This window comes from Mycteria americana, chromosome Z (assembly GCF_035582795.1).
Source record: "Mycteria americana isolate JAX WOST 10 ecotype Jacksonville Zoo and Gardens chromosome Z, USCA_MyAme_1.0, whole genome shotgun sequence".
NCBI classification, from domain to species: Eukaryota; Metazoa; Chordata; class Aves; order Ciconiiformes; family Ciconiidae; genus Mycteria; species Mycteria americana.
The window spans coordinates 61154489-61177794 of record NC_134396.1 but is presented as its reverse complement, the minus strand read 5'-3'; the positions used below and the strand labels follow the sequence as shown (position 1 = coordinate 61177794).

Below are 23306 nucleotides of genomic sequence, written 5' to 3'. Positions count from 1 at the left end.
TCTGGTTAAGTCATTTAGTATAACATAGCAAAGAAGTTCTTCTTTACTGCCCTGTGTTCCTGGGTAACATCACCCCCTTGGCTGGTGACCAAAATGACTGTCTTTTCCAATGCTTTGTTTACTTTCTTTGTTCCTTCCTCCCCTCCCCTGCCCCCCCATGACTCTGATCTTTCCTGCTGCCATACTTGCTTCTCTTTCATCTTCCAAGCTTTCTCTTTGTTGTCTTATGTGTCTCTTTATTTAGATCCATAGTTGTTATAGTTCATAAATGAACCATACAGACTAATTTTCTCGTCTGCTTTCCAAGATTTCTCAAGATGTTACCTTTAGTTTGTTGGTGTGAGTTACATGTGCTTAGTATCACTGATGGTTGTTTTGTTATTATGCATGTCATTATTTAGGTCAAAGATTGAGTATTTGTCAAATTAGGAAATGCCAGCACTGAAGTGTTCAGGGGAGGAGGGAATGAGGCATCCTTACGTACAATGCCAGTTGAATTTCAAAGGTACTTAGATACACAGATGATGTTTAAGCTGTTGGTCCTGAAATCCATTAGGGCATTTTATTAAAACCTTAGGGATATGTTTTTAGATGCTTGAACCAAAACCGGTATACCAGAACCACTTTGTCCTTTCCCTTAGATCTCGGTAGAGGAATGTAACCAGCTATACAGTAGTTCTATATCACCTTACTGACTGCTTTCACTGATCTTTGGCTTGCAGATGTCCCATTTCCAAATGTATGTCAGTTTATAAATGTTCTCTGTCCTGCTATGGAATGGTATTTATAACAACATAATTCCAGCTCTGTAGCTTCTGATCTGTTCTTCAACCTGTCATGTGTACTATGTTATTTTTATGGGTTGCTAGCATAAAAATGTTGTAGAAAAAAGTTGTAGATGGGAATTTCTTTTGCAAATTGCTTCAGCATTACATATGATATTCCACATCTGCCTCTTGATGCTATTGGGAGAAAAAATGGGACAAGATTTTGACTTCCAAAGTAAATGTGCTTACAATACAACATAGAAGGTTTCTACAGTCAGGGAATTGTAAATATTACATTAGCATGAGTCTCCCATGCATTGTACATACATTAGCTTTTGTTTTGTTATGAACTTAGCCAAAATACAGCATTGTCCTTTCAGTGACATCAAGCCATAGATACTGCCAGGCTGAATGAAAACTCTTGCATTAATTTGTTGTGTGTGAGTCAGCAGAATGATTGAGGAAAATTCTGAAGAAGATAGCTGAATAGAATTTTAAGTTCTATATTAAAAGTTTTTTCTGCTGCCAAAGTCTCCACTTTATTGCTTCAAGGTATTCAGCTGTTAAATAAAGGAAACTAATTAGAGTACTTGCATTAAAAATGAAAAGCTGCAATACCTAGTATCTGCAAGTTAAATCTCTCCCAGAAGATCTCATTAGTTTAACTAATTTGATGCTGTGAAGAGCAATCATGTACTAACCGTTATGTATAATTATAATAAAATACCAATCAGATAAAGTATTTGCTTGTAATATAGTAGAAAATCCCATAATCAGAATTGTTAATCTTGTTTCATAATTTGGACATACTGATAAAAGCCATTTGACTTTATTTGTTCTAGATTACAAAAAAGGAGGCGCATCACCAGTTGGTTGGTTGGGGGGTTTTTTAAAGGTAATTTTTCTTAGATGTGTTGCAATCATACATAACTGAATACTTGGATTCATGTTGTGCTCTTTTTTTTTTTTTAAGTTAGAATTCTCTTTTTTGCAAGCATAGGGGGAAGTCATTCTCTTAAAAATAAATAAATTAAATGCTCCACATCTAATGTCTGAATGATCATGCATTTAGAGCCCTGCCTAGCAAAGCGCTCATTTGATGTTTAACTAGAACACGTTGATAGTTGTATTTTAGCCAAGGTCATTCTGCTAGAGATGCTGAACTCCTGAAGATTAAATGGAAGTACTGTCTCATCTTCATGTTTTAGTGGTGGTCTTTTAAGAAATGAAAACATTTAATTCTTTTTCTTCAAACCAGTTTAAGTAAAAAGATCTGATTTTTTCTTTCCATCTTTTTTTGAGTTTTTTTTAAACACTTCTTCAGTTTGTAGGCTTAACTTGTTTTCTTGGCACATAAAATGAATCAAGCTAAAAAACTTTTGTTTGTGTACCAGAATATGATTTTATAGGCTTTGTGCAATTTCAATTAATAGGAAATAGCTATTTGTCACTTGACTTGGCAGTTGATGTTAATTCAGTAACTCACTGAAGTTTCTCAGATATCATAATAATGTGCTCAGTAAAGTAATCTTTCTTGGTAGTTGCCCTACATCTTTCTAGACGAGCAGCTGCTGATTGTGCAGTACAGTCTTTTGACCAAACTCCTCCCCTTACCCCAAAAGCTACCCGACACAGTCGGTGTAACTGGCTATGCCTGCCTTTTCACTTTCCTTTTAATGCCTCAGGTGTCTTTGAGTGTTCTCTGTAGTTATTCCCTAAGCTTTACAGGCTTAGTCCTTAATGTACTTGAAGTAGTTCTGACGGTTCCTCTGTACTCCGACACAGTTTCAGGCGTAGTCCTGTCAACTAGCAAAAGGTATGATTACTTGTTCCTTCCCTACATGATGTCTTTTTAATAACAGAAAAATCTGAGAACAGACTTCTTTTGTTTTTTTTAAGAAGCTATGTGAGAATTTAGGCCTTAGGAAGTTGAAGAAGTGGAAGATGTAGTTTTGCTGGCGTGTATTCTACATTTCCTTTACCAGGAGTGAAAGGTAACGCAAAGTGAAAATATTACTGCTTCTGAGGCAGCAGTGAATCTGCCGTGACTTATGTGTTAGAGCTTTTTTCCTAATTTGCATGACGATGTTATTGCATGATGATTAAACAAATAATAGTTTTAGCTTATTTCATTCTACTTCAGAACAAGCTAGAAATCTCTCAAGAAGATAAGCAGGGCATAATCAGAGCCTTAAGGTTAGGGCACAGAATCAACTTACAGTGTACATCAGTGAGTCGCTGTAACCAGCTCCTTGTATGCCCTTAGGCAGTAGCAATTGCAGAATAATGTGACTTGGCTTAACTAGTACTGGAAAAGAATTGCTCAGCCTCTCATTTGCAGCTGGATCTAGTGAGCTGACATATTTGTCATGGTAACATGATTCCGTGTTTTGAGATACTGAGAGGTCCTGGTTTCCTGTGCATAAGCAGAAAGACCAAATTAAACATGATACAGAAGTTTCTGAATGCATGGTAGGTCACAGTTGCACGTTGCACTGCACGTTGACGTATTGTCTCCTTGTATTCAGTCTCAGACAAAGCTACATCCAGTAGCCCTTGCCTCCACAGTGCACTACTTGCTCTTGTGTCCTAGTCTGATTCTTCCTGTTATGGAAAGGGAGAAGTCAAATTGTGTTGTGAGATAGGTGAAAGACAGCCACCCCTGTCTTGCAGCTTATATACTGTATGCAGGATTCTGTAGTATGTATTGCACAGGTTAGTATGTTTAGCTGTTTTGTTGTCTAGGAAAACAGAATTAATTATGTCTGTCACCCATATGAGGCAATCTGTCTCTCTGCGTCTGTTTCCTCTGTTGTGAAGATACGAGCCAGTTTCAGGTAAATCTAGTATTTTAGAGGTCTGTAATCTGCTCTTACGTTCACGTGCATTTTTAATTCTCTTGGAAACTGTCTAATGACAGAAAACAACTTGAGTATTCTCACTGGCTGACTTTTGGCACATTTCAAAACCTTGTCTCTGGTATAGAGCAAATTAATATAAAACACATAGAAGGGGTGTATACGTGTCTGTATACTTTGTGTGTATATAAAGAAAAATTTTGCGTAAGAAGAAAACTGTTCCAGGTTCAGTTTCAGCTTTCTTCATATGTGTTTAAAAAGGGTTTAAACACTGGTGCTGTTTCCTCCATAGTTAAGGGATATGGTTCACATGTGATATTCCCTAATTGGAAAGTGAGAGGAATACTTTTGGAAAGAGACAGGCTTTGCCATGACTATTTTCAACCTTTGCTCTTCAGGTTAATCTTTCCCTGCTGTCTGATAATCATTTGCTCTGGATTTTTAATTCCTACTGGATAATCATTCCTACTGGATTTGTTTCTGCCAAAATTATACCTTTCGAGCTATTTGTTGGATCTTAAAGAACCTTACTCGCTTGTAGTCATGTATTAAAAAGTACAAATTGTCATGGTTAAGTCTACTGCTGAAACGTTAATTTCAGACATCCTTGTGTGTTTACATGACTGAAAACTCATGTACCACTCTGTGCTTCCCTCCCCATGTCTTTTACTTTCAGTACTCAAACAGAATGCAAAATAAATACTGTTGAAACCATCCTTATCAGTGTCCAAAACTCACTTATCAGTGATTTTGTAATGTTTCATCTTTCTTTTTTGGCAATCTCATATTGCATTATTAGCTCATAACAATGTATTTGATCATAACCTTTGCATTAAGAAGTACAATAATCTAATCTACTCTGTCTTTGAAGGTGTAAGCCTGCCTCATGTGAAAGGTTCATATCTGGTCAACTGCTAGAATATTACTGTAGACCTTATGCCATACTAGTCCCGTTTCTTACACCAGGCACCAGAAGAGCAGTGAAGACTGAAATAAATTAATATGTTGAGATGCTTCAGTTGCATGCTGCTCTAGCAGTCCCTGGAAGACGAAAGGAATATGTCAGCACTGGGGTTCTTAACTGGAAAAGTTTTGTAATGTAGTAATTCAGGGGGAAAAAAATAAATTAACATTCCCCCCCCCCCCCCCCCCCCTTTTTTTTTAAATAAAGAAAAAAAAGCTTTGCTGCCTGTATTTGGTGATATTCTAATACCTTGCTTAAGCTTTTCAGGCAACCCAAAGGGGCGGCATCTTAAAAGTAGCTTTGATTAAAGGATAAAACCCACCCTGAAACATAAAGCATAACATACACTTTCTGCTGATACCTCTCAAGAAATTTGGGCCTAGAACCATAGACATATCTTACAGGGTTGATGTCTGTCATAGATGTAAAGAAATAAACCCAGGAGTCCGTGAAAGAACATTCTATCCTTAAAGACAGCTTTTTCTGCATACATATGCTTTGAAAATCAATAAAAGTGTTACTAAATGATTCTGGTATGATTCAGGTACAAGTGCTGTTGCTGATTACAAATATAACAGTAGGCCAAAGTTTAAAAAAACAATTTTGGTGAGGCCTTTGACGTTAAGGGTGAACAACAACACATCTCACATTTTAAAAAGGATAGAAAGGAGGATCCTGGGAACTACTGACTTGTCAGCCTCACCTCTGTGCCGGGGAAGATCATGGAACAGATCCTCCTAGAAGTTATGCTAAGGCACATGGAGGACAGGGAGGTGATTTGAGACAGCCAGCATGGCTTCACCAAGGGCAGGTCTTGCCTGACCAACCTAGTGGCCTTCTATGACAAAGTGACTACATTAGTGGACAAGGGAAGAGCTACCGATGTTGTCTGTGTGGACTTCTGTAAGGCCTTTGACACAGTCCCCCACAACATCCTTCTCTCTAAATTGGAGAGATACAGATTTGATGGATGGACTGTTTGGTGGATGAGGAGTTGGCTGGATGGTCACATCCAGAACGTAGTGGTCAATGGCTCACTGTCCAGATGGCAATCAGTGACAAGTGATGTCCCTCAGGGGTCTGTATTGGGATGAGTACTGTTTAATATCGTCATCCATGACATTGACAGTGGGATCGAGTGCACCCTCAGCAAGTTTGCAGATGACACCAAGCTGATGAAAACCTCATGAGGTTCAACAAGACTAAGTGCAAGGTCCTGCACTGAGGTTGGGGCAACCTGTCGTATCAATGCAGGCTGGGGGATGAAGGGATTGAGAGCAGCCCTGTGGAGAAGGACTTGGGGGTACTGGTGGATGAAAAGCTGGACATGAGCCAGCAATGTGTGCTCACAGCCCAGAAGGCCAACCGTATCCTGGGCTGCATCCAAAGAAGTGTGGCCAGCAGGTCGAGGGGGGTGATTCTGCTACTCCTCTCTGGTGAGACACCACCTGGAGTACTGCATCGAGCTGTGGGAGTCCTCAGCGCGGGAAAGACATGGAGCTGTTGGAGTGCGTCCAGAGGAGGGCCACAAAGATGATCAGAGGGGTGGAGCACCTCTCCAATGAAGAAAGGCTGAGAGAGTTGGGGTTGTTCAGCCCGGAGAAGAGAATGCTCCAGGGAGACCTTATTGTGGCCTTTCACTACTTGAAGGGAGTTTGTAAGAAAGATGGGGACAAACTTTTTAGTAGGGTCTGTAGTGATAGGACAAGGGGTAATGGTTTTAAACTAAAAAGAGTAGATTTAGACTAGATATAAGGAAGAAATTTTTGATGAAGAGGCAGGTGAAACACTGGAAGACATTGCTCAGAGAGGCTGCAGATGCCCCATCCCTGGAAACATTCAAGGTCATGTTGGACAGGGCTCTGAGCAACCTGATGTAGTTGAAGATGTTCCTGCCCATGTCAGGGATGTTGGAACTAGATGATCTTTGAAGGTCCCTTCCAACCCAAACCATTCTATGATCTCCTTAGTGTTCAGCCAGACACTAGCCAGCTCACCAATTTGAGTCCAGTCATATCATATATTCTGGAAGAAAGACTCCTTGAAAAGGAGATTGTAGTATTCTGCACCATTATTAAATTATAAGTTGCCTTTATACTGTTTGTCTTAACGATGTCATTGCATGTAAACTACATGTTGGTAATCTTCTTTTCAGATTTCACCATTAAGAATGCTAGTTATGTTCCTGCATGGAAATGGGTTGTGGACATGAAAAGTTGAGGAAACATTCAGGTTTACTTGGAGGTCAAAGCTGTATTTTCCCTTGGAAGATTTTGAAGCAATGTGAAAGCCTTTCCTTGGTTCATGCAAGAAAGGTTGAAACAGTCTGTTACTTCTCCCAGCAGCTCAGTATTGCTTTTCCTTCATTCATTTAATGAATGAAAAAAGGGATAAAAGGGATTACCTTTTAAAGGGTTCTTATAAATTACAAATCTTTTATTTTGCACATTTTTGCATTACATAAATGTCATAACCTCATGTCATGTTATGACAGTGCTTATACCCGAAGATAAAACTTGTCTTTGGCAGAAGAGGTGACAACATACGTTTGTTACGTAGATGTTCCTTTTTCTTCATGAGATTCAGGCCACAAATAAAACGTTATGATGATTCTGGCACTGAAACTGGGAAGCAAGAAATAGTTTAGGAAATCAAGATTCTGCAGGAGGGTATGCAGCTAACTTGCAGGATATTTAGGGGAGTGCTGTGCAAAAGAGCAACACTGTGTTAGTCCGAACAACAGTGCAAGTCAGTATGGGTATAGGGGTTTTGACATGGAGGGGAGCGGCTCCAAGGTAAAGTTATTTAAATAATGATTTTGTGCTCCTCTGATTTAAACACTTTTTTATTTTTCAGTGCATGATTCTCACCACTTTTTGTTTGATTCTTTCTAACACAGGAATGTTTAATACTGATTGTAGCCATACTGAGCTTTAAGGAGCAAGCTGTTCTTGATGGCCTGCCTTTACCATAGCTGAGTTCTGTATCTCAGCCATACATCATCTTGCTTGTAATCTTGGCATTGTTCACGTCTCAGACTTTATTTATTTACTTATGTGACTTGGGAAAGAGGGTAACCGCCAGGAGATGAGACCTGTTACTCATATTGCAAATAATTTTCAAGATAAGAAAGCAGTGGTAATTTTCATATGTTTACTTCTGAGACAAATGAAATGTAATTCTCATTATCTTCTTAACACTGTGGTTCAGAGAACAGAACAGAGTATTTACTGACATACTTCTCTTGGCTTGGATGGTGGCGTATAGTACCAGTTGTGTTTCAGGCACTTGAATTAGATAGGTGTCGTGGTTGACTGCTGGGTGCAGAACTGATGGATCTGGTGTAGAGATCACTTATCATCAACTGTTGTGTAGATGCCTGTAAAATGCAGCACTATGCTCAATTTGCAGATGCGTATTTACTGTGTTTAAAAAAGAGTTTAAAAGGATACCAGGCTATATCTCATTCGCTGGCATGTTTGTTGTGTGTCTAACTGGAGTGTCATTTATGGCTATTTATAAGTGATTTTTTTCAATTCCTTTCTCTAGAATCCATAAGTGTATTGAATGATGCTCTAAGTCAGATAGAGTCTCAAGGAAATGTTTCTATGAATTCAACAAGCTCTGGATCAGTGGTCTCTTCGTCTGTTGACACGGTAAGTACCTCTGTCTACCAGATGTGCTCAAAGTTAGGTGAAAACCTTGAGCAGAGACACTTGTGTTGCTAATCAGCTTCTGCTCTGGTTTGCTGTCTGCAAAAAGAACCTTTCTTTTGGTTCTGTGGAGTGAGGAAGCAGAATAAGAAACATCTCCAAACTCCACTTTATTTTTCTTATTGATGATGGGAAAACTTAAGGCTAAATAGACTGAATAATGCCGAATGCAAGTGCTTGTGAGTTCCGTAAGCCTCTTTAGTTAGGGTGTTGTTCAGAAAAGGGGCAGGAGACAGGTCCTGTTGGGCAGTGTGGTTTTCCTCTGGTTCCTTCTGTATAGATAGATAATTTTTCCTCCTTTCAATCTTATTAATGTGTTAATTATTTCATTCGAGGTTTGTTTTAGAAAAATTCTTGTGCATTCCTGGGAGCAGAGCTGTATGAAGTTATACTACTTATTCTTAAAGTAAATTGCTTGCAGCAAGATCTAATGCATTACATTAGGGTTGCTTGTACTGCAACAAATACATTAATATTTTATGGTATATTTATTACTCATACTTTATGTTTACATGTGACTATAAAGAGAATGCTCAAACATGAATTTTGTTTGATACGAGAATTATAGAAAGAGTGCAAGTGCAATATTAACTATTATGAAGTTTTATTTTATACTGACTTTTAATTTCCAGGCAAGCATTGTTGGCCGGGAATTGGCTACCAATGTGTATAAATATACTCACTTAGAGCCTATTCTGTATGCCCTTGGTGTGGGAATGTCAACTAAAGATCCAGACCACCTGAAGTTTCTCTTTGAAGGAAGTGAAGAGTTCTGCTGTTTACCTAGCTTTGGAGTAATTCCTGCTCAGACTTCGATGTTTGATGGTGTTCCTTCTCTTCCAGGACTAAATATTGATCTCGCAAAGGTATGGAAGAGTTAGGTATCTAATTTTGTTAGCTTTATATAACTATAAGGTGACTTTAAATAGTATGCTTGTAATAGTAATAAGTTCCCTTTATTCTAGAAGAGGAAAATTCAGTGTTTTGTATTCTTGCATTCTAAGAAATTATTCATTTACTTCACTTGTATAACCTGTGTCTTCCTAAGATAGTACGAGTGATCAATTTTTTGTTAAATTTTAATTTGTGTTCACTATGCTTTTATTAAATCACAAAAGTCTAAAACTTTCTTTGAAAATATCTTCTCTTGGGGATGAAATTGGAAAAACAAACCAAAAAACTTACAGGGTTTTTTTTTATTTGTTTATTCTGAACACTTTCTAAAATAGCCATGTATTTCCTTGCAATTGTGATGGGGAAGCAATAAGATATATTGATTGTTGTTATAGCACTGCCTTTCTTTACGTAGATGCTGCATGGTGAGCAATATCTGGAACTGTATAAACCATTGCCAACCTCAGGTCAGTCCTTCCGTGTTGCTGATTTGCTTTGCACTATGACAACAGTTCCTGTAGCCATATTATAAACGGAAATAGGGAAGCTCTGATTCCAACTGGATTTTTTGCATATTCTTTTTACAAGGGGTCAGGGAGAAGAGAGGCAACCTGTTGCATTATTAAAGGAATTCTGAAACTCTGTGTTCTTGGGATCAGGTGTTGCTTTTCTATAGTATACTTAGTAAACTCATGCCTAATCTTTGATACAGTAAGCAAGTACACTACATGCTGGTGTATTATTCATATAATTTGATACTAAATAGCAGAACTTTTAGGTAAGGTTGTATCATAGAATTTTGGGATGTTTATCTAAAAATTCTTCAACATTGGTTGCGTCTGTGTGCCTACAAGAGGATAAGATTTAAATTGTGTATGTAAGGGAGGAATGGACATCTTGATGAGGAGGCTAAAAAACAATTACTTTTCTTCCTGTCAAAATTCTCAAGATATTAGTTACTGCAGTAGCAAGCTCTTTTCACAGATGGCTGTATTTTCCCAGATTACAACACTTGAGAAGTGCTTGTTAGACTTATTCAGGATATGCATGCGTGTGTCTGGTTTTCTTCATTAGCAGTTTTTAAAAATTAACTTTTCCAGAGTGTAAAAGGATAAAAAAAAATCTTGCAAGCCACAGATAAATGGCATAATTTCTTGCTGAAACAAAGAAGAGATGTGTGAAAGTTATATTAACTTCAAAGAAGTCTGATACTTAATAATGGATTGCTAGGACTTCAAAAAGCTTTTTATTTTTCCATTCCATAGTCTGATTATGTAAACGTACATGGTTCCATATCTCTCTAGAGCAATAACCTCTTTAGAGACAAACTTCATAAAGCCACAGGCCCACGCTCTGAGCAGAGCTTCTTTTCTGTAGAACTGTAGTTGTCTCAGCCCTCTTGAAATTTGTGAACAATCCTTAAGTGATTGGAGCTATCTTTGAAGTAAGCGATGTGTTTGAGTCTGAAATGTGATTTGTGTTTAGCTCTGAATACATAAACTATAGCAAGATTCTATTAAAAAAACCCCCAAAACTTAAAAAAACAAATCCTCACATCTGCAAACCAAGATTTGCAAAGATTCCCAGACAGTTTTATTATAATCCTGGTGATTGTGATTACTATGACTATCACTATGATTGTTACTACCATTATTATTATTATTGTTAGTAAGGAAGTGTAAAGAGTGATCTGTGGACTTCATTCCTGAAGTAAAACCTTACAACTTGTACGTGTTATTCTTTTCTTACAGGGCAATTAACTTCAGTTTCAACCGTTGCTGATATTCTCGATAAAGGATCAGGAGCAGTCTTGCTTATAGATGGTAAGAAGGTTTATAATTTTTCGAGGGGATGCAGTAAAATTTGACAGGCTCAGTTTTTAACTAGCTGTACCAGTAACTGCCAGCCCTTCCACAGTAAAGACTGTTAGCTTATTAAATATCAATGAGAGCTGAGAAATGAGCTAATTAGTAATAGCTGTGTAAATGTGTAATGTAATTGTTCTTGGGCAGTTAACGTACTGAAATAAGAACACCCTCTTTGGAAAAAGGTTTCAGAGAAGGTTTTTTTTTTCCTATGTAGGTGGAATAGTGCACTATGCAAATGAACAAAGTTATTCAATAATAATAATTAGTCCTATCTGAAGGCAGCCATTTTAGATTTTGCCACCCTTCAGCAAGAGGGCGTGTGTGCAAATGCGTGCTTGTATTTTGGGGGGTGGTTTTGCAAAGGTTAGTCATATGTGTATGTCGTGCAGACTCATCTGCAAAGCAGCATCTTTAAGCCACCTGGATTCTTTTTTTATGTCTACATTATTCTTTTCTAAACAAAACAAAACCAAACCCCATTACCTGCCTCTTGAATCCAAGTTAAAGGATCAGAATGTCTCCGGAAGTTGACAAGTTGTCGTTTTCAGAATTTTGATATCTTTAGGTGTTTTTATACCAAAGTCCCTTGGGAAATTAGACTGCAAGAGTAGGTTAATAGGCAGTGAATCTCTAAACACTCTTGAGCTTTTATTCCTTCAGTGTACACATAAAATTGTAAAAAGGTCTTTGTTGTCCCTTTGTTCCTCCTAGCTATGTTTTCTTTCCATACTGGGCTAACATTAAGCCTGTCTGTTTCTGCAACACGCAAAAGTTCCTTTTGTGAGCAGAATCTTAGTGTTGTCCCACAAGCGTGAGTCGTTTACCCGGTGTGTGAGATGCTGATGTACACACAGGGCAGAGGTATTTTATTTCGTGTCTGCGCAGAGGTGGGTGCTAGGTGGTAGCTCCATAAAGCTAGCACCAAGTTCGGTCATGCAGGTACAGTATTTATACGGTCTAGTTATGCATATGCATAAGTAATTACACTAAGCAGTTTTCTGTTGGTCTACATTTCTCTTATTTCAACTTAAAGCTACAGTGCTACTTTAATATTCTGCACATACTCAAAGGTGAGGGGTGTCTGCTTGGGCTGGGGTCTCCAGCTCAAGGGGTGTGACTTTTAGTATTATAATGAGGATAGTTTGCGTGAGGGTGGTTATTGTGCTTCTGCTAGTAGTTTCAGATGGTTCCTAAAACATGTTAATTAGCTTACATATTTCTCCAGGATGTGCTTTACTCCCAAGGACAGTAATTCTTGTTTAGATGTTCCACATTCCAGTCTGAATCCCCCTTACCAACTTTACATAAGTCCTGGCCTTCCACCAGCTCCTGATAGACTACAATTCCCCCCTTTGAGACTATGAGACTTTTCTTCATAGTCCTCATATGTCTCATTATTAGTTCTCATGAATAGTATATTATTTCCAGTAGTAACTTGTACAATTAGTCATCTAACACATTTTAAGGCACAACTAACAATAATATAGATGATTGTCGTGATGAGTACAATTATAATCATCGTTTGAAGTAAATTTGCCAACCATCCAGTTAGGGACAATCCAAAACTTTGTAATATTTTGTTTAGAGGCTTGAATATTTCTACTTGATTTTGCCACATACTTTATTTCATCTATTTGTTAATCTAAATGTTCAGTTATATTGGGGATATGGATGCAACAATCTTTGTTGTTCAGTTTTATGTACCCACATACCCCGTGTTCATGTAATAACATTAAATCTAAGGTTAGCCTATTCTGCAATATTATCTTTGAAGTTTCCCGTAACTGAGTGTTTTAAATCCTGTAATCCTGCTCTAGTTGCATTCGCTAATAGTTCTGCTTGTCCTGTTAGATTGTACAGCCACATTCGACTCTGAAAGGAGGTAATTTGAAGACTGAAAAAAGCTTCGGTTTAAATCTAAAGTTAAAATTCCCCACTCGAGGGGATTGGCTGCAGTTTTAGGTAATGGTAAACAGGCCGTTATACTGCTGATGTTAGGGATTCTTCCAAAGGACTGGACAAGTTTTAAGACTAGATCTCTGTTACAAAAAGTAGCTGCTAGGTTAATCAATGTCAGAGATACAATTTTCATTGTAACCACGCTAAATTAATAACACTTTCCAGGAGTGTCCTAGGAATAATTTCAATAGTAGTTTTCTGAAAGAAAAACCTTGATACAATTCATGGACAGTCCCTGGTTAGTCGGAGTCTCAGTTCTCCAGTTGGCGTAGAGGTCCAGTTGTCCTGGTCTGGTGCCTTCTTTAGTATAATGAATCCAGGAGTTGATCCCATGCACCGTTACCACTGTGTCAGTTTTTAATAGCACTATATAAGGTCGTTTCCACTTTTCTTTCAAGGGCTCATCTTTCCAGGTTCATATGTAGACTGTGTCTCCTGGTTGGAATGGGTGTACTGGAATGTCCAAGGGAATGGGAGTCCTCTGGTTTAGGTACCTATGCAGGGAGGATAAACTCTGTGAGAGAGAGATCAAATACTCTTTAATTACAGCCTGTCCCTTTATATGCATTTGGTCTCCCTTCGTGGTTAAATGATTGATTGGATATGGTTTCCCATACAGGTTCTCAAATGGACTAACACCTTTCCTAACTCTGGTTGTCATTCCTACTCTCATTAATGCTATGGGTAGAATATCTACCAATGTCATCTGAGTTTCCTGACACACTTGAGAAATCTGTCCTTTTAGGGTTTGATTCATTCCTTCTACTTTGCCACTGGACTGTGGCCTCCAAGGGGTATGCAAATCCCATTTAACGTCTAGAAATCTAGAAACTCCCTGCACTGTTTCTGCAATAAAGTGGGGTCCGTTATAGGAGGATGTACCTTCTGGAACACCGAATCTGGGGATAATTTCTTTCAATAAAATTTTAATCACTTCCCTAGCCTTGTTTGTGTGACAAGGGAAAGCTTCGGGCCAATGAGAGAAGGTGCCTACCATTACCAATAAATATTTATAGAGATTACACCTTGGCAATTCTGTAAAATCTATTTGCCAGTATTCCCCGGGAGATATTCCTTGTTTTACGACTCCTCCCATGATTTGATTTGCAATTTTGGGGTTATTGGCGCAACAGATAGTGCACTTTTTAACTATTCTATCCGCTCGGCTTTGCATCCTTGGCCCGATGACATGTCTTCTGGCAATTAGCACTAATGCATCTGCTCCCGAGTGTGTTTCCTGGTGCCGTTTCTCGAGTAGAATTTCCATCATCTTTTCAGAAATGAATAATTGCTTCAGTGGTGTCACCCACCAACCCTGACCATTTTTGGAACAATCTAATTCTTCTGGCAATTGATTTTCCTTCTCGGTATATTGTGGGGGCGATAATTCCAAATGGGGTACTGGAATTAAAGCTCCTTCAAATTTTGATTTCTGTAATGCTGCTTCTTTTGCTAACTGGTCTGCTTTTCGATTTCTCTTCATGATTTCACCGTTTGCCTTCTGATGCGCTTTACAATGCGTTATAGCAACCTCCTTTGGTTGAAGGACTGCCTGTAAGAGCTTCATTATTTCCGTTCCAAATTTGATCAGAGTCCCGTGTGAACTTAATAGTCCTCTTTCTTTCCAAATTGCCCCATGCGCATGCACTGCTCCGAATGCATACTTAGAATCTGTGTAGATATTGACTCTTTTTCCCTGACTAAGCTCCAAAGCTCGTGTTAGTGCAACCAATTCCACCTTTTGAGCAGTTGTATTACTAGGCAAAGATTTAGCTTCTAAGGCCTGAGTATGGGTTACCACTGCATATCCAGCTTTCTCTCTTCCTTCCAACATAAAGCTGCTTCCATCGGTAAATAACTCCAGTTCTGCATTCGGTAGGGGTTTGTCTTGCAGATCAGGCCTACTAGAATACAGTTGCTTGCTGGTGGTTAAGCAGTCATGATGCAATTCACCGCATTCGGAAACTGGGAGCAGAGTTGCAGGATTTAGAGCAGAGGTCAGGGAGATTACGTCGTCATCTTGTTCCAGCAGCACCGCTTGGTATTTAGCTAACCTGCCTGGGGAGATCCAATGATGCCCTTTATTTTCAAGGAGAGAAGACACAGCATGAGGTACAAACACAGTAATGGGTTGGCCTAGCTTCAGTTTCCGAGATTCTTCAATCAAAGTTGCGGTAGCTGCCGCTGCCCTCAAACAAGCGGGCCAACCTTTATTGACCTCATCTAACTGCTTTGAAAAGTATCCCGCCGGTCTTTTCCAGCTCCCCAGTTTTTGTGTCAAAACTCCTAATGCCACTTGCTGTCGTTCACGTACATATAATTGGAAGGGTTTCCTCAAATTCGGGAGTCCCAAAGCAGGAGCCTCCATGAGTTTCCTTTTAATTTCATCAAAACTCTTTCTACATTCAGGTTTCCATTCGAGAACCCCCTCAGGTCCTTTCACAGCGGCATACAGTGGTTTGGCAATTAGTCCAAAATTGGGAATCCATAAGCGACACCATCCAGCCATTCCCAGAAATCCTCTTAATTGCTTCTTTGATGTAGGTACAGCAATGCTACAAATTGCCTCTTTTCTCTCAGTACTTAATTCTCTCTGTCCTTTGGTGATTTCAGACCCCATATATTGGACCTTTTTTTTCCCAATCTGAGCCTTTGTCTTAGAAACCCGATACCCTGCCGAGCCCAGAAAGTTAAGCAAACTGGTGGTGGCTTCCAGAACTGTCAGAACCAATGAGCAACTCATCAACTTACTGCAACAACGTTACAGCATCATGATCATCTTGCCATAGTTCCAATTCTTTGGCTAGTATGTTAGGGAACAAGGTAGGGCTGTTCTTGAATCCTTGGGAAGGACAGTCCAGCGGGGTTGGGTTTTTCCTCCTGTAGTTGCATTCTCCCACTGAAAGGCGAAGATGGTCTGGCTCTGCTCATCCACAGGTATACAGAAGAAGGCGTCCTTTAGACCTAATACTGTGAAATAAGTATTACTGTTAGGGATTGTGGTAAGGAGGCTAGATGGATTTGGAACCACAGGGTGGACATCTGCTGTCCTTGCATTAATTTCTCATAAGTCCTGTACCAGCCTATATTCAAAAGAGTGGGGCTTCTTTACAGGTAGGATGGGAGTATTAAATTCCGATTGACACTCCCGTAACAATCCATGTTCTAAAAGGAGCTTATTATAGGTTCCAATCCTTTTCGGGCCTCCAGCTTAATGGGGTATTGTTTCTGTCTTACTGGTTGAGCTCCCGGTTTCAGTTCAGTCTTTACGGGGGTTGCATTCTTTGCTCATCCGGGTATCTTCGATGCCTACACCAGAGGTATGACCGCATTCAGTACTTCCTCTGGAATATTCATTTCTTCATTAGGATCTTTCTCAGTTAACAAATATATCTGGGCTTTCCAGGCAGTCTCTGGAGGAATATGCAACTGAACAGAGTCTTCAGAAAAAGTTAGTTGTGCATTCAGTTTACAAAGTACGTCCCGTCCAAGCAATGGTAGGGGGCATTCTGGCATATAAAGGAATTAATGAGTTAATTTAGTATTTCCAGTTGAACATTCCATAGGTTGTAAAAGACTTTAAGTCTTTTTCCCTGTTGCACCAACAACACGTATTTTAGTTCTGTGTGAGGGTCCCCTACAAGTAATTACTACAGAATGTGTGGCTCCACTATCAATTAAAAAATCTGTTCTTTCATTCCCCAGCTTGACTGGAACCAGAGGATTGGCTGGGGAAACTTTATACACCTTATATGCGATTAACAGTGACTGTGAGATTGTCACGCCATCTGCACCTTCTACCTTTTGTAATTTCTTTCTTACATCTGCTGTTGCTTGACCAATAAACAGCATGTTAAAGAACTTTAAATTGCTACCATCTTCCGGATCCAGATCTGTCCATTTTCGAGCGACTTCACACAATCTCTCACAGAAGGCTGACGGGGTTTCCTTCTCCCCCTGCCTTACTTCATCTAGTTTAGATAAATTCTTAGGCTTTTGCACTCCCTGTTGAATCCCATACAACATTAACTTTTGATATTCCTTTACCCTCTGTAATCCCTCACTTGTGTTTGGGTCCCACTCCGGATCCTCTTTTGGGAGGTACATAGTGGTATTAGGCACCCCTCCATGTTCTTGAGTTAGTCCCTCTCTAGCCTTCTCTAAAGTCGTTCTCCTCTCCGCAGTGGTAAACAAATACTCTAGGAGAGCCTGTACATCTCCCCAGTTAGGATTATGAGGCATCATTACAGTTTTAACAGTACTATACATTCCTTCCGGATTGTTTCAATTTAATATAGCAAGATTTTTCCTTTTTCTCTTTTAATGCATATATTCCAATCTGATGTTTAGAATCCACTAAACCACATTTCTTCCTAATACCCCAATCATTTCTTAACGCAAAAAACATATCCGCATAAGGTATTTCATCCCATTTGTCAGTTCTCTGACAAAACAACATGAATTGCAATATAGTGTTATATTTCAAGGATCCATTCTCAGGCCATTTTTCACCATCTTCCAATTGATATTGTGGCCACCATGGACTACAATATTGTTTTAGCTTGCTTTTAGTCATGGGATCCTCCCCAAATTTATTCCAATTCTTCAGGATGCATCCTAGAGGAGAGCAAAGGGGTACCTCCTGAGAAGCAGCAGTGCCCATATAGGTACCAAAAAAACCAGCGTTTCGACACAAACCAGAACGAGGGACATCTCCCTTCAGTACTCAGAACAGAACACAAAGCGTGTAGAAACAAACAGAATTATGCTACTGCCACGTATCTTTTCTGATGCATCTTATGCAGAGCCCAAAACAGAACAGATGGTGCCTGCTTCCCGAGAGATCTTGCCCCTACCCCCCTTTTCTCATATCCCCCTCAAAACACCTCTTTTCAGTAGTGTTGCACCGATGTGTCGCTTACTGCCCGACTGCAGGAGAGGAGCTGAAGGAGTCCCCGATCAACAGGTCGGTGCGTGCTGGAGTCCGCTCAGGTCTCTTCTCCCCGTTGGATGCGGCAAGACGAACCGGGCAAGGCTGTCAGCTCACTCCCATCTAGGTCACCAAGACTGTTATCCCACAAGTGTGAGGTCGTTTACCTGGTGTGTGAGATGCCAATATACACACAGGGCACAGGTATTTTATTTCATGTCTGCGCAGAGATGGGTGCTAGGTGGTAGGCTCCACAAAGCTTTGGTGCTAGGTGGTAGCTTTGTGGCGTTTTGCACACCAGGTAAATGACCTCACACTTGTGGGATAACATTAGTTGATTTTAAATTTCTTCAGGAACTGGAAATGAGCATTATTAACAATACTGTAAATTTCAGTCTAAGGTGTAAGGGAGTGGAATAGGCATGAACTGGAAATAGGAGGCTGAATCTTGATTCAGTGTAAGAAGTTTAACTTCTTCAAAAGAAGGAACCGGTGACCTTAATCTAAAGCTCGCTCTGGACCTCTTTTCATACAAGGTACTAGTACTGCTTTTTGGATGAGTTGGTAATGTGCTTTACACACTAGGGATTCTTAATAGCTTCTAATACATCATATTTTATGGCACAATTCTATCATATTTAAATGAATTGCTAATGCAGTGTGAGATGCTGAAATAAATACTTATTTCAGCACTCTGTTGTCAAATATTTTTAGCACCTTGAATGTCATCAGCATTTTGATAGCTCATTTTTTAATTTTAATGCTTTCGTATAGATAAAATTCATGATAATGTTATTTGAAACAGATCATTAGTCTTCACTAGTCAGGAAGTGACTTACAACAGTGCAATATGAAAGTGTGAACATTGTCCCTTCAGTTGTTAAAATGGACTTTGTCATGTTTGAAGCTGAACTTTTCTCTTGTAACAACACATACTAGCTATATGAAAAAGGAGATCAAAGACAATATATGACCTTCCTCTTTTGTTGTCTTTCAGTGAATACCTATTGTGGAAAGGACCTAATGTGTTATAATCAGTTCTCTCTGTTTTGTGTTGGAGCTGGAGGATTTGGTGGAAAACGAACATCAGAAAAGGCCAAGGTAAATTAATGCATATTCATATTTAAAAAAACACATGAAAACTTTTGTCAGCACTGCAAGAAAAATATTTACTGCTATATCAACTAGGAAGGATAAACTAGCATTTGAGGATTTGGCAGTACAAACTCAAATGCAATTTAAATACTTCTGTTCTTTGAAGAGCCTGAGTAAAAAGGTACTGTTCAGGGCCTGGGAAACCAATGGTTTTGTGTTGACAATTAGGGAGAAAAGTGAGTTGCTAAACCTGCAACTGATGAGGTATTCCTACATTCAAATATTTGAAATTACAGATATGGAATTTCCTAATGGAAAACAGAATAGGAGAGTCTCTGGAAAGTGTTTAGAATCTAAATTCTGTGGACTTGGAATTAGAAAATGATATCTGAAGTTAAAATAAAATTGAAATTCATATAAAATGCATGATGCTGTCGACAGAATGCACCTCTGGAGGATTCGTATTAGATCTTTTAGAAGAGGGTCTTTTGAATTCAACAGTGTAGCAGGCTATAATCTGACCCAATTTGACCCAATTCGTTCCATAGAGGTGGTAAAATCTGCTACATGTTGTACTTTGGGCTGTGCTAAATTCCTTAAAATCCTACTTCTGTTGGTCAGATGGAAGATTATATCAGTTCAACTGTCCAATTTGGCAAGAATCTTATTGACTCTTGATTTTATGAAACCCAAATGTATGCTTTGCAAACAAAAGAAACTACGTGTTTTGATTTTATGTATTTAGTTACTCCCAATCACCCTCTCCATAAGTGAACAGATGAGGAAAGTTACTAATTGCTTGTTAAAAGCTAGCTTGGGAAAGGTTTTATTTTCTCAAACTACTTTTGATCTGAAAAATTTTTACAGACCTCTTAGATCAGAACAAGAACAGAGAATGTGTCTTTTATTTGTAAGTCTTGGTTTTCTCAAGTAGATTTGGGGAGCTTTACCTCTCTCGTGTGTAGCTTTAAGAGCAGATTTTTTGGCTGCTCTTGTTTGAGCATGGGCAGCAAGGAGAGTGACAAAGAAGTTGAGATTTTAGTTACTTTGGGGCCTGCTACTGAGCTGTTGGATTGTGCCAACTAGACACATAACAGAGTCCTGATTTAAACGTGTCTCAGCTCTGCTGTCATGATCACATTTGAATTTCTGCTTCAGTGCTTACATCTCCAATTCAGAATACGTGATCTGTATGTCATCAGTTTAGCATTACAGTGTCTTTTGCTGCTCCACCTCAGAGGTTTTCTTTGCTTCTGCTTAAAGGAAGTGGAGGGGCTCTTTATAGTCAAAAATAGATTGATACCTAGTGGCAGTTTTGTGTATATGTATACAGAGAGTGTTCATGTATATTTTAGTAACTTGTTTATCATGTGTTAAATCTGTGCTAATAGGTATGATCATGTGTTAATATTGCAAGATGTTGCTCTAGTAAAAAGACTAGCTTAGTAAAAATCTGAGAAGTACTCAAATGGCGTTAGGTTTGAACTTGCAATTTCTAGAAGAGATCTCTAGGTGTAGCTCTTTATAAATCTATGTGTTTGCATGAAAGAGGTTTGGGAGGCATAAAGAGGAAAAGAGGGAAGTAGCATTATAGTTTCTCACTTCCAGTGGAGTGGAGCTCCTGCATTTTGGGAGAGAGTTGGCAAATGACAATGTCACATGAACACATAGTGTGTACGTCCAAATGCATGAAGTAGCTATTCAGGTACCTGACATATAACTATTGTTTCCTTCAATAGTGTGTTTAAGGGTAGTGCCAGCTATGACTGAATGTTGTTATTGTGAACTAGAGCCTTGAGGCACTACAGTAATAAACAGTCAATTGAATAGAGGCTATTTTAAGCTCAGTATTTTTGAAAATTTATAATGAAATTCCTAAGTTGTGTACATCTGTAATATACTGTAGGTAATGTTCTTCAGGATTTTTGGATGTAAACTTGCAACTTTTTTGACTTAAATCTACAGCAATTATATAGAAGTTTTCCCATATGTAACTTTACAAAACAAATTTTGAAATGCCTGCTGCTTCAAAGAGAAATGGGAAAAGCCTCTGTGTAGTATAAAAAATTCACATAGTATTGTTGCAGACAGCATATAAAGGTCTTTGATGGAACCCTTAATTCTTCTGTAAACAGCTTTTATAATAGTGCATGAAAAAAAGATAGTGGTTCAAAGGAAATGTTGCTCATCTATAGTGGTGACGTCAGTGAGTCCAGTGTAGTGCCTTGGCACTTTTTAGTTAAACGTTGCACTTTAGGCAACTGCAACTTCTTCACTCTATTTAGTGAAGTAAGAGAATGCTATATAAATGATTTTACATTTTAAAATATAAACAATACCTGTATCAGGCAGCAGTCCTTGTCATAGAAGAAAACAAAATGTAGTCTAGTTAAGACAACACAATGATAGCAAGTTCAACAGAGGCCTTTGCATGCAAGAGGCCAGTTTCAAATGATAAATTTTCCTGCTTTGTCTTTGCAAACCTTCCCAATTAAAAAGACTTTCATGTGCCTCTGTGCCAAAAAGAAATACCAAGCTGATCAGACGTATTTTATAATGTGTCTTTTCCTCACTTTACCCATTTATTGTATCTGCAAACTAAGGAGAACAAATTTCCAAGTTGAGATCTGTGATGAGCAACACATTGTCTAAGTCATGTCTCTCCTCTTGACTTGGGGCTTTCTTGCCCTACTGGCAGAGGTGTTTCCTTAATTACTCATACGTTGGCTAGTTTTAACGTCTTAATGGCTTGGTAGGTGAGGTTGAGTTTCTTCAAACTAACTGGAAATAGACTGGCAATACGTTCTTGTTTTGAAAGCATGTTAGATAGTGTCCTTGTTATCAAGCTGATTAACATGTAGGTCCGTTGTGGTTCTCTGAAGTGACAAAAGCAGGAGTGATGTTATCAAGTCTTCCACCTAAGAGGTGGCTTTGCTCTGCTGTTAATAAACAGGAAAGAGCCTTTGCTGTCATTAGATGTGAAACTACACAGCAGTCAGTTTCTTTTGATTTCTCTTTTCTTTGGTAAACAGCTTACACAAACTAAGATTAATTAGAATTACTACATGTGAGAGTCAAGTTGCTTCCTTTCATTTTAGGGCTTACGCCAGTTTCTCTTTGTTTGGCCTTTTTTTTGGTTGTTTTGAAAACCCAAGAAGGAGAGGGGAAAAAAAGATTTCAGCTACTTCAATAGTTTTGAATTGGTTATGGTGTTCTTTGTGTTTATTATGATATAGGATGTTCTCCGTCAGTCTGTTGGTAAAGTTTATGACTTCAAAACTGAACAATGAAGCGGTAGATTGCACAAGGAACAGCTTTTTTACAATAATGTGGGGCTTAATATGCAGCATGTAATTGAAAAAAAACAAAAGAAAAAAATGCAAAACAAAAAAATAGCTGGAAGTTCTTAAAGGCCAAAAGTCCATGAGTGAGGTAGTAAATCATTTTGTACTCCATTGCGCTTTTTAAAGCATTATTTTAAAAGCTTCATTTTTGTTTCTGTGTTCCAAAACACTAATGTTCTATGAGACAACTATTTTTTCTGAGTGAATAATTCTTGCTTGAGCTTTTTTGGATGGTTTGGAAGAAATGTAATCAAACTGATCAACTATAACATGTAACTGTTAGCCAGATCTGATGCCTCAGGATAGCTATTTTTGTAAAGCTAACCTTCATAAGAGACTTTTTCTGGCCTAAATATATTTTTCTATTTGTAAATGTAGAAAGGGTAAGAGGAACCTTAACAGCTTTGTAAATGCTGTTTCTTTTTATACATACCTGACATAATCTGGCATGGGTACGGATAAAAGATTTTTGCAGTGAAATGTTAATACTACTACTTTTGCTTTAGGTAACAGTGAATCCACCCAAGAGACCCCCTGATGCTGTAATTTCTGATGTCACAACAGCTGAGCAGGTAAAGTTTGGTATGCTCTAGGTGTGGAAATGTTTGTTTCGTTTGGAGAAAGGAGTCTTATATGATGTTCACTATTTCAATTTTTTTTATATACCTGAGGTATTTATATATGTATATATGTGTGTGTATATGTGTATATGTGTGTGTATATATATCTATGTATAACGTGAAGCTAAAATTTGTGCTAGGTTGTTAGGATGGTGTGTTCAATGTACTGTCTAAAACATTCTTTTCATAAGGCTGATGCAATTTTATAATCGTTTATTACAAAATTCTGCATAGAAGGAGGAAATGAACATTTGTATTCTGTTGTAGTTCTGAAAAAAAGGAGGCTCAAAATCT

General features: G+C 38.5%; 1 protein-coding gene across 1 annotated transcript in view; it reads left to right on the top strand.

Moving 5' to 3' along the window:
• Positions 1-23306, top strand: part of HSD17B4 (hydroxysteroid 17-beta dehydrogenase 4) — a 73448-nt gene that overhangs the window by 18119 nt on the left and 32023 nt on the right. Inside the window, exons 12-17 of the mRNA XM_075527256.1 lie at positions 8139-8245; positions 8935-9168; positions 9612-9663; positions 10948-11019; positions 18951-19054; positions 22899-22964. Coding sequence (XP_075383371.1) covers positions 8139-8245; positions 8935-9168; positions 9612-9663; positions 10948-11019; positions 18951-19054; positions 22899-22964 — 635 coding nt within the window. The remainder of the gene's footprint in view (positions 1-8138; positions 8246-8934; positions 9169-9611; positions 9664-10947; positions 11020-18950; positions 19055-22898; positions 22965-23306) is intronic.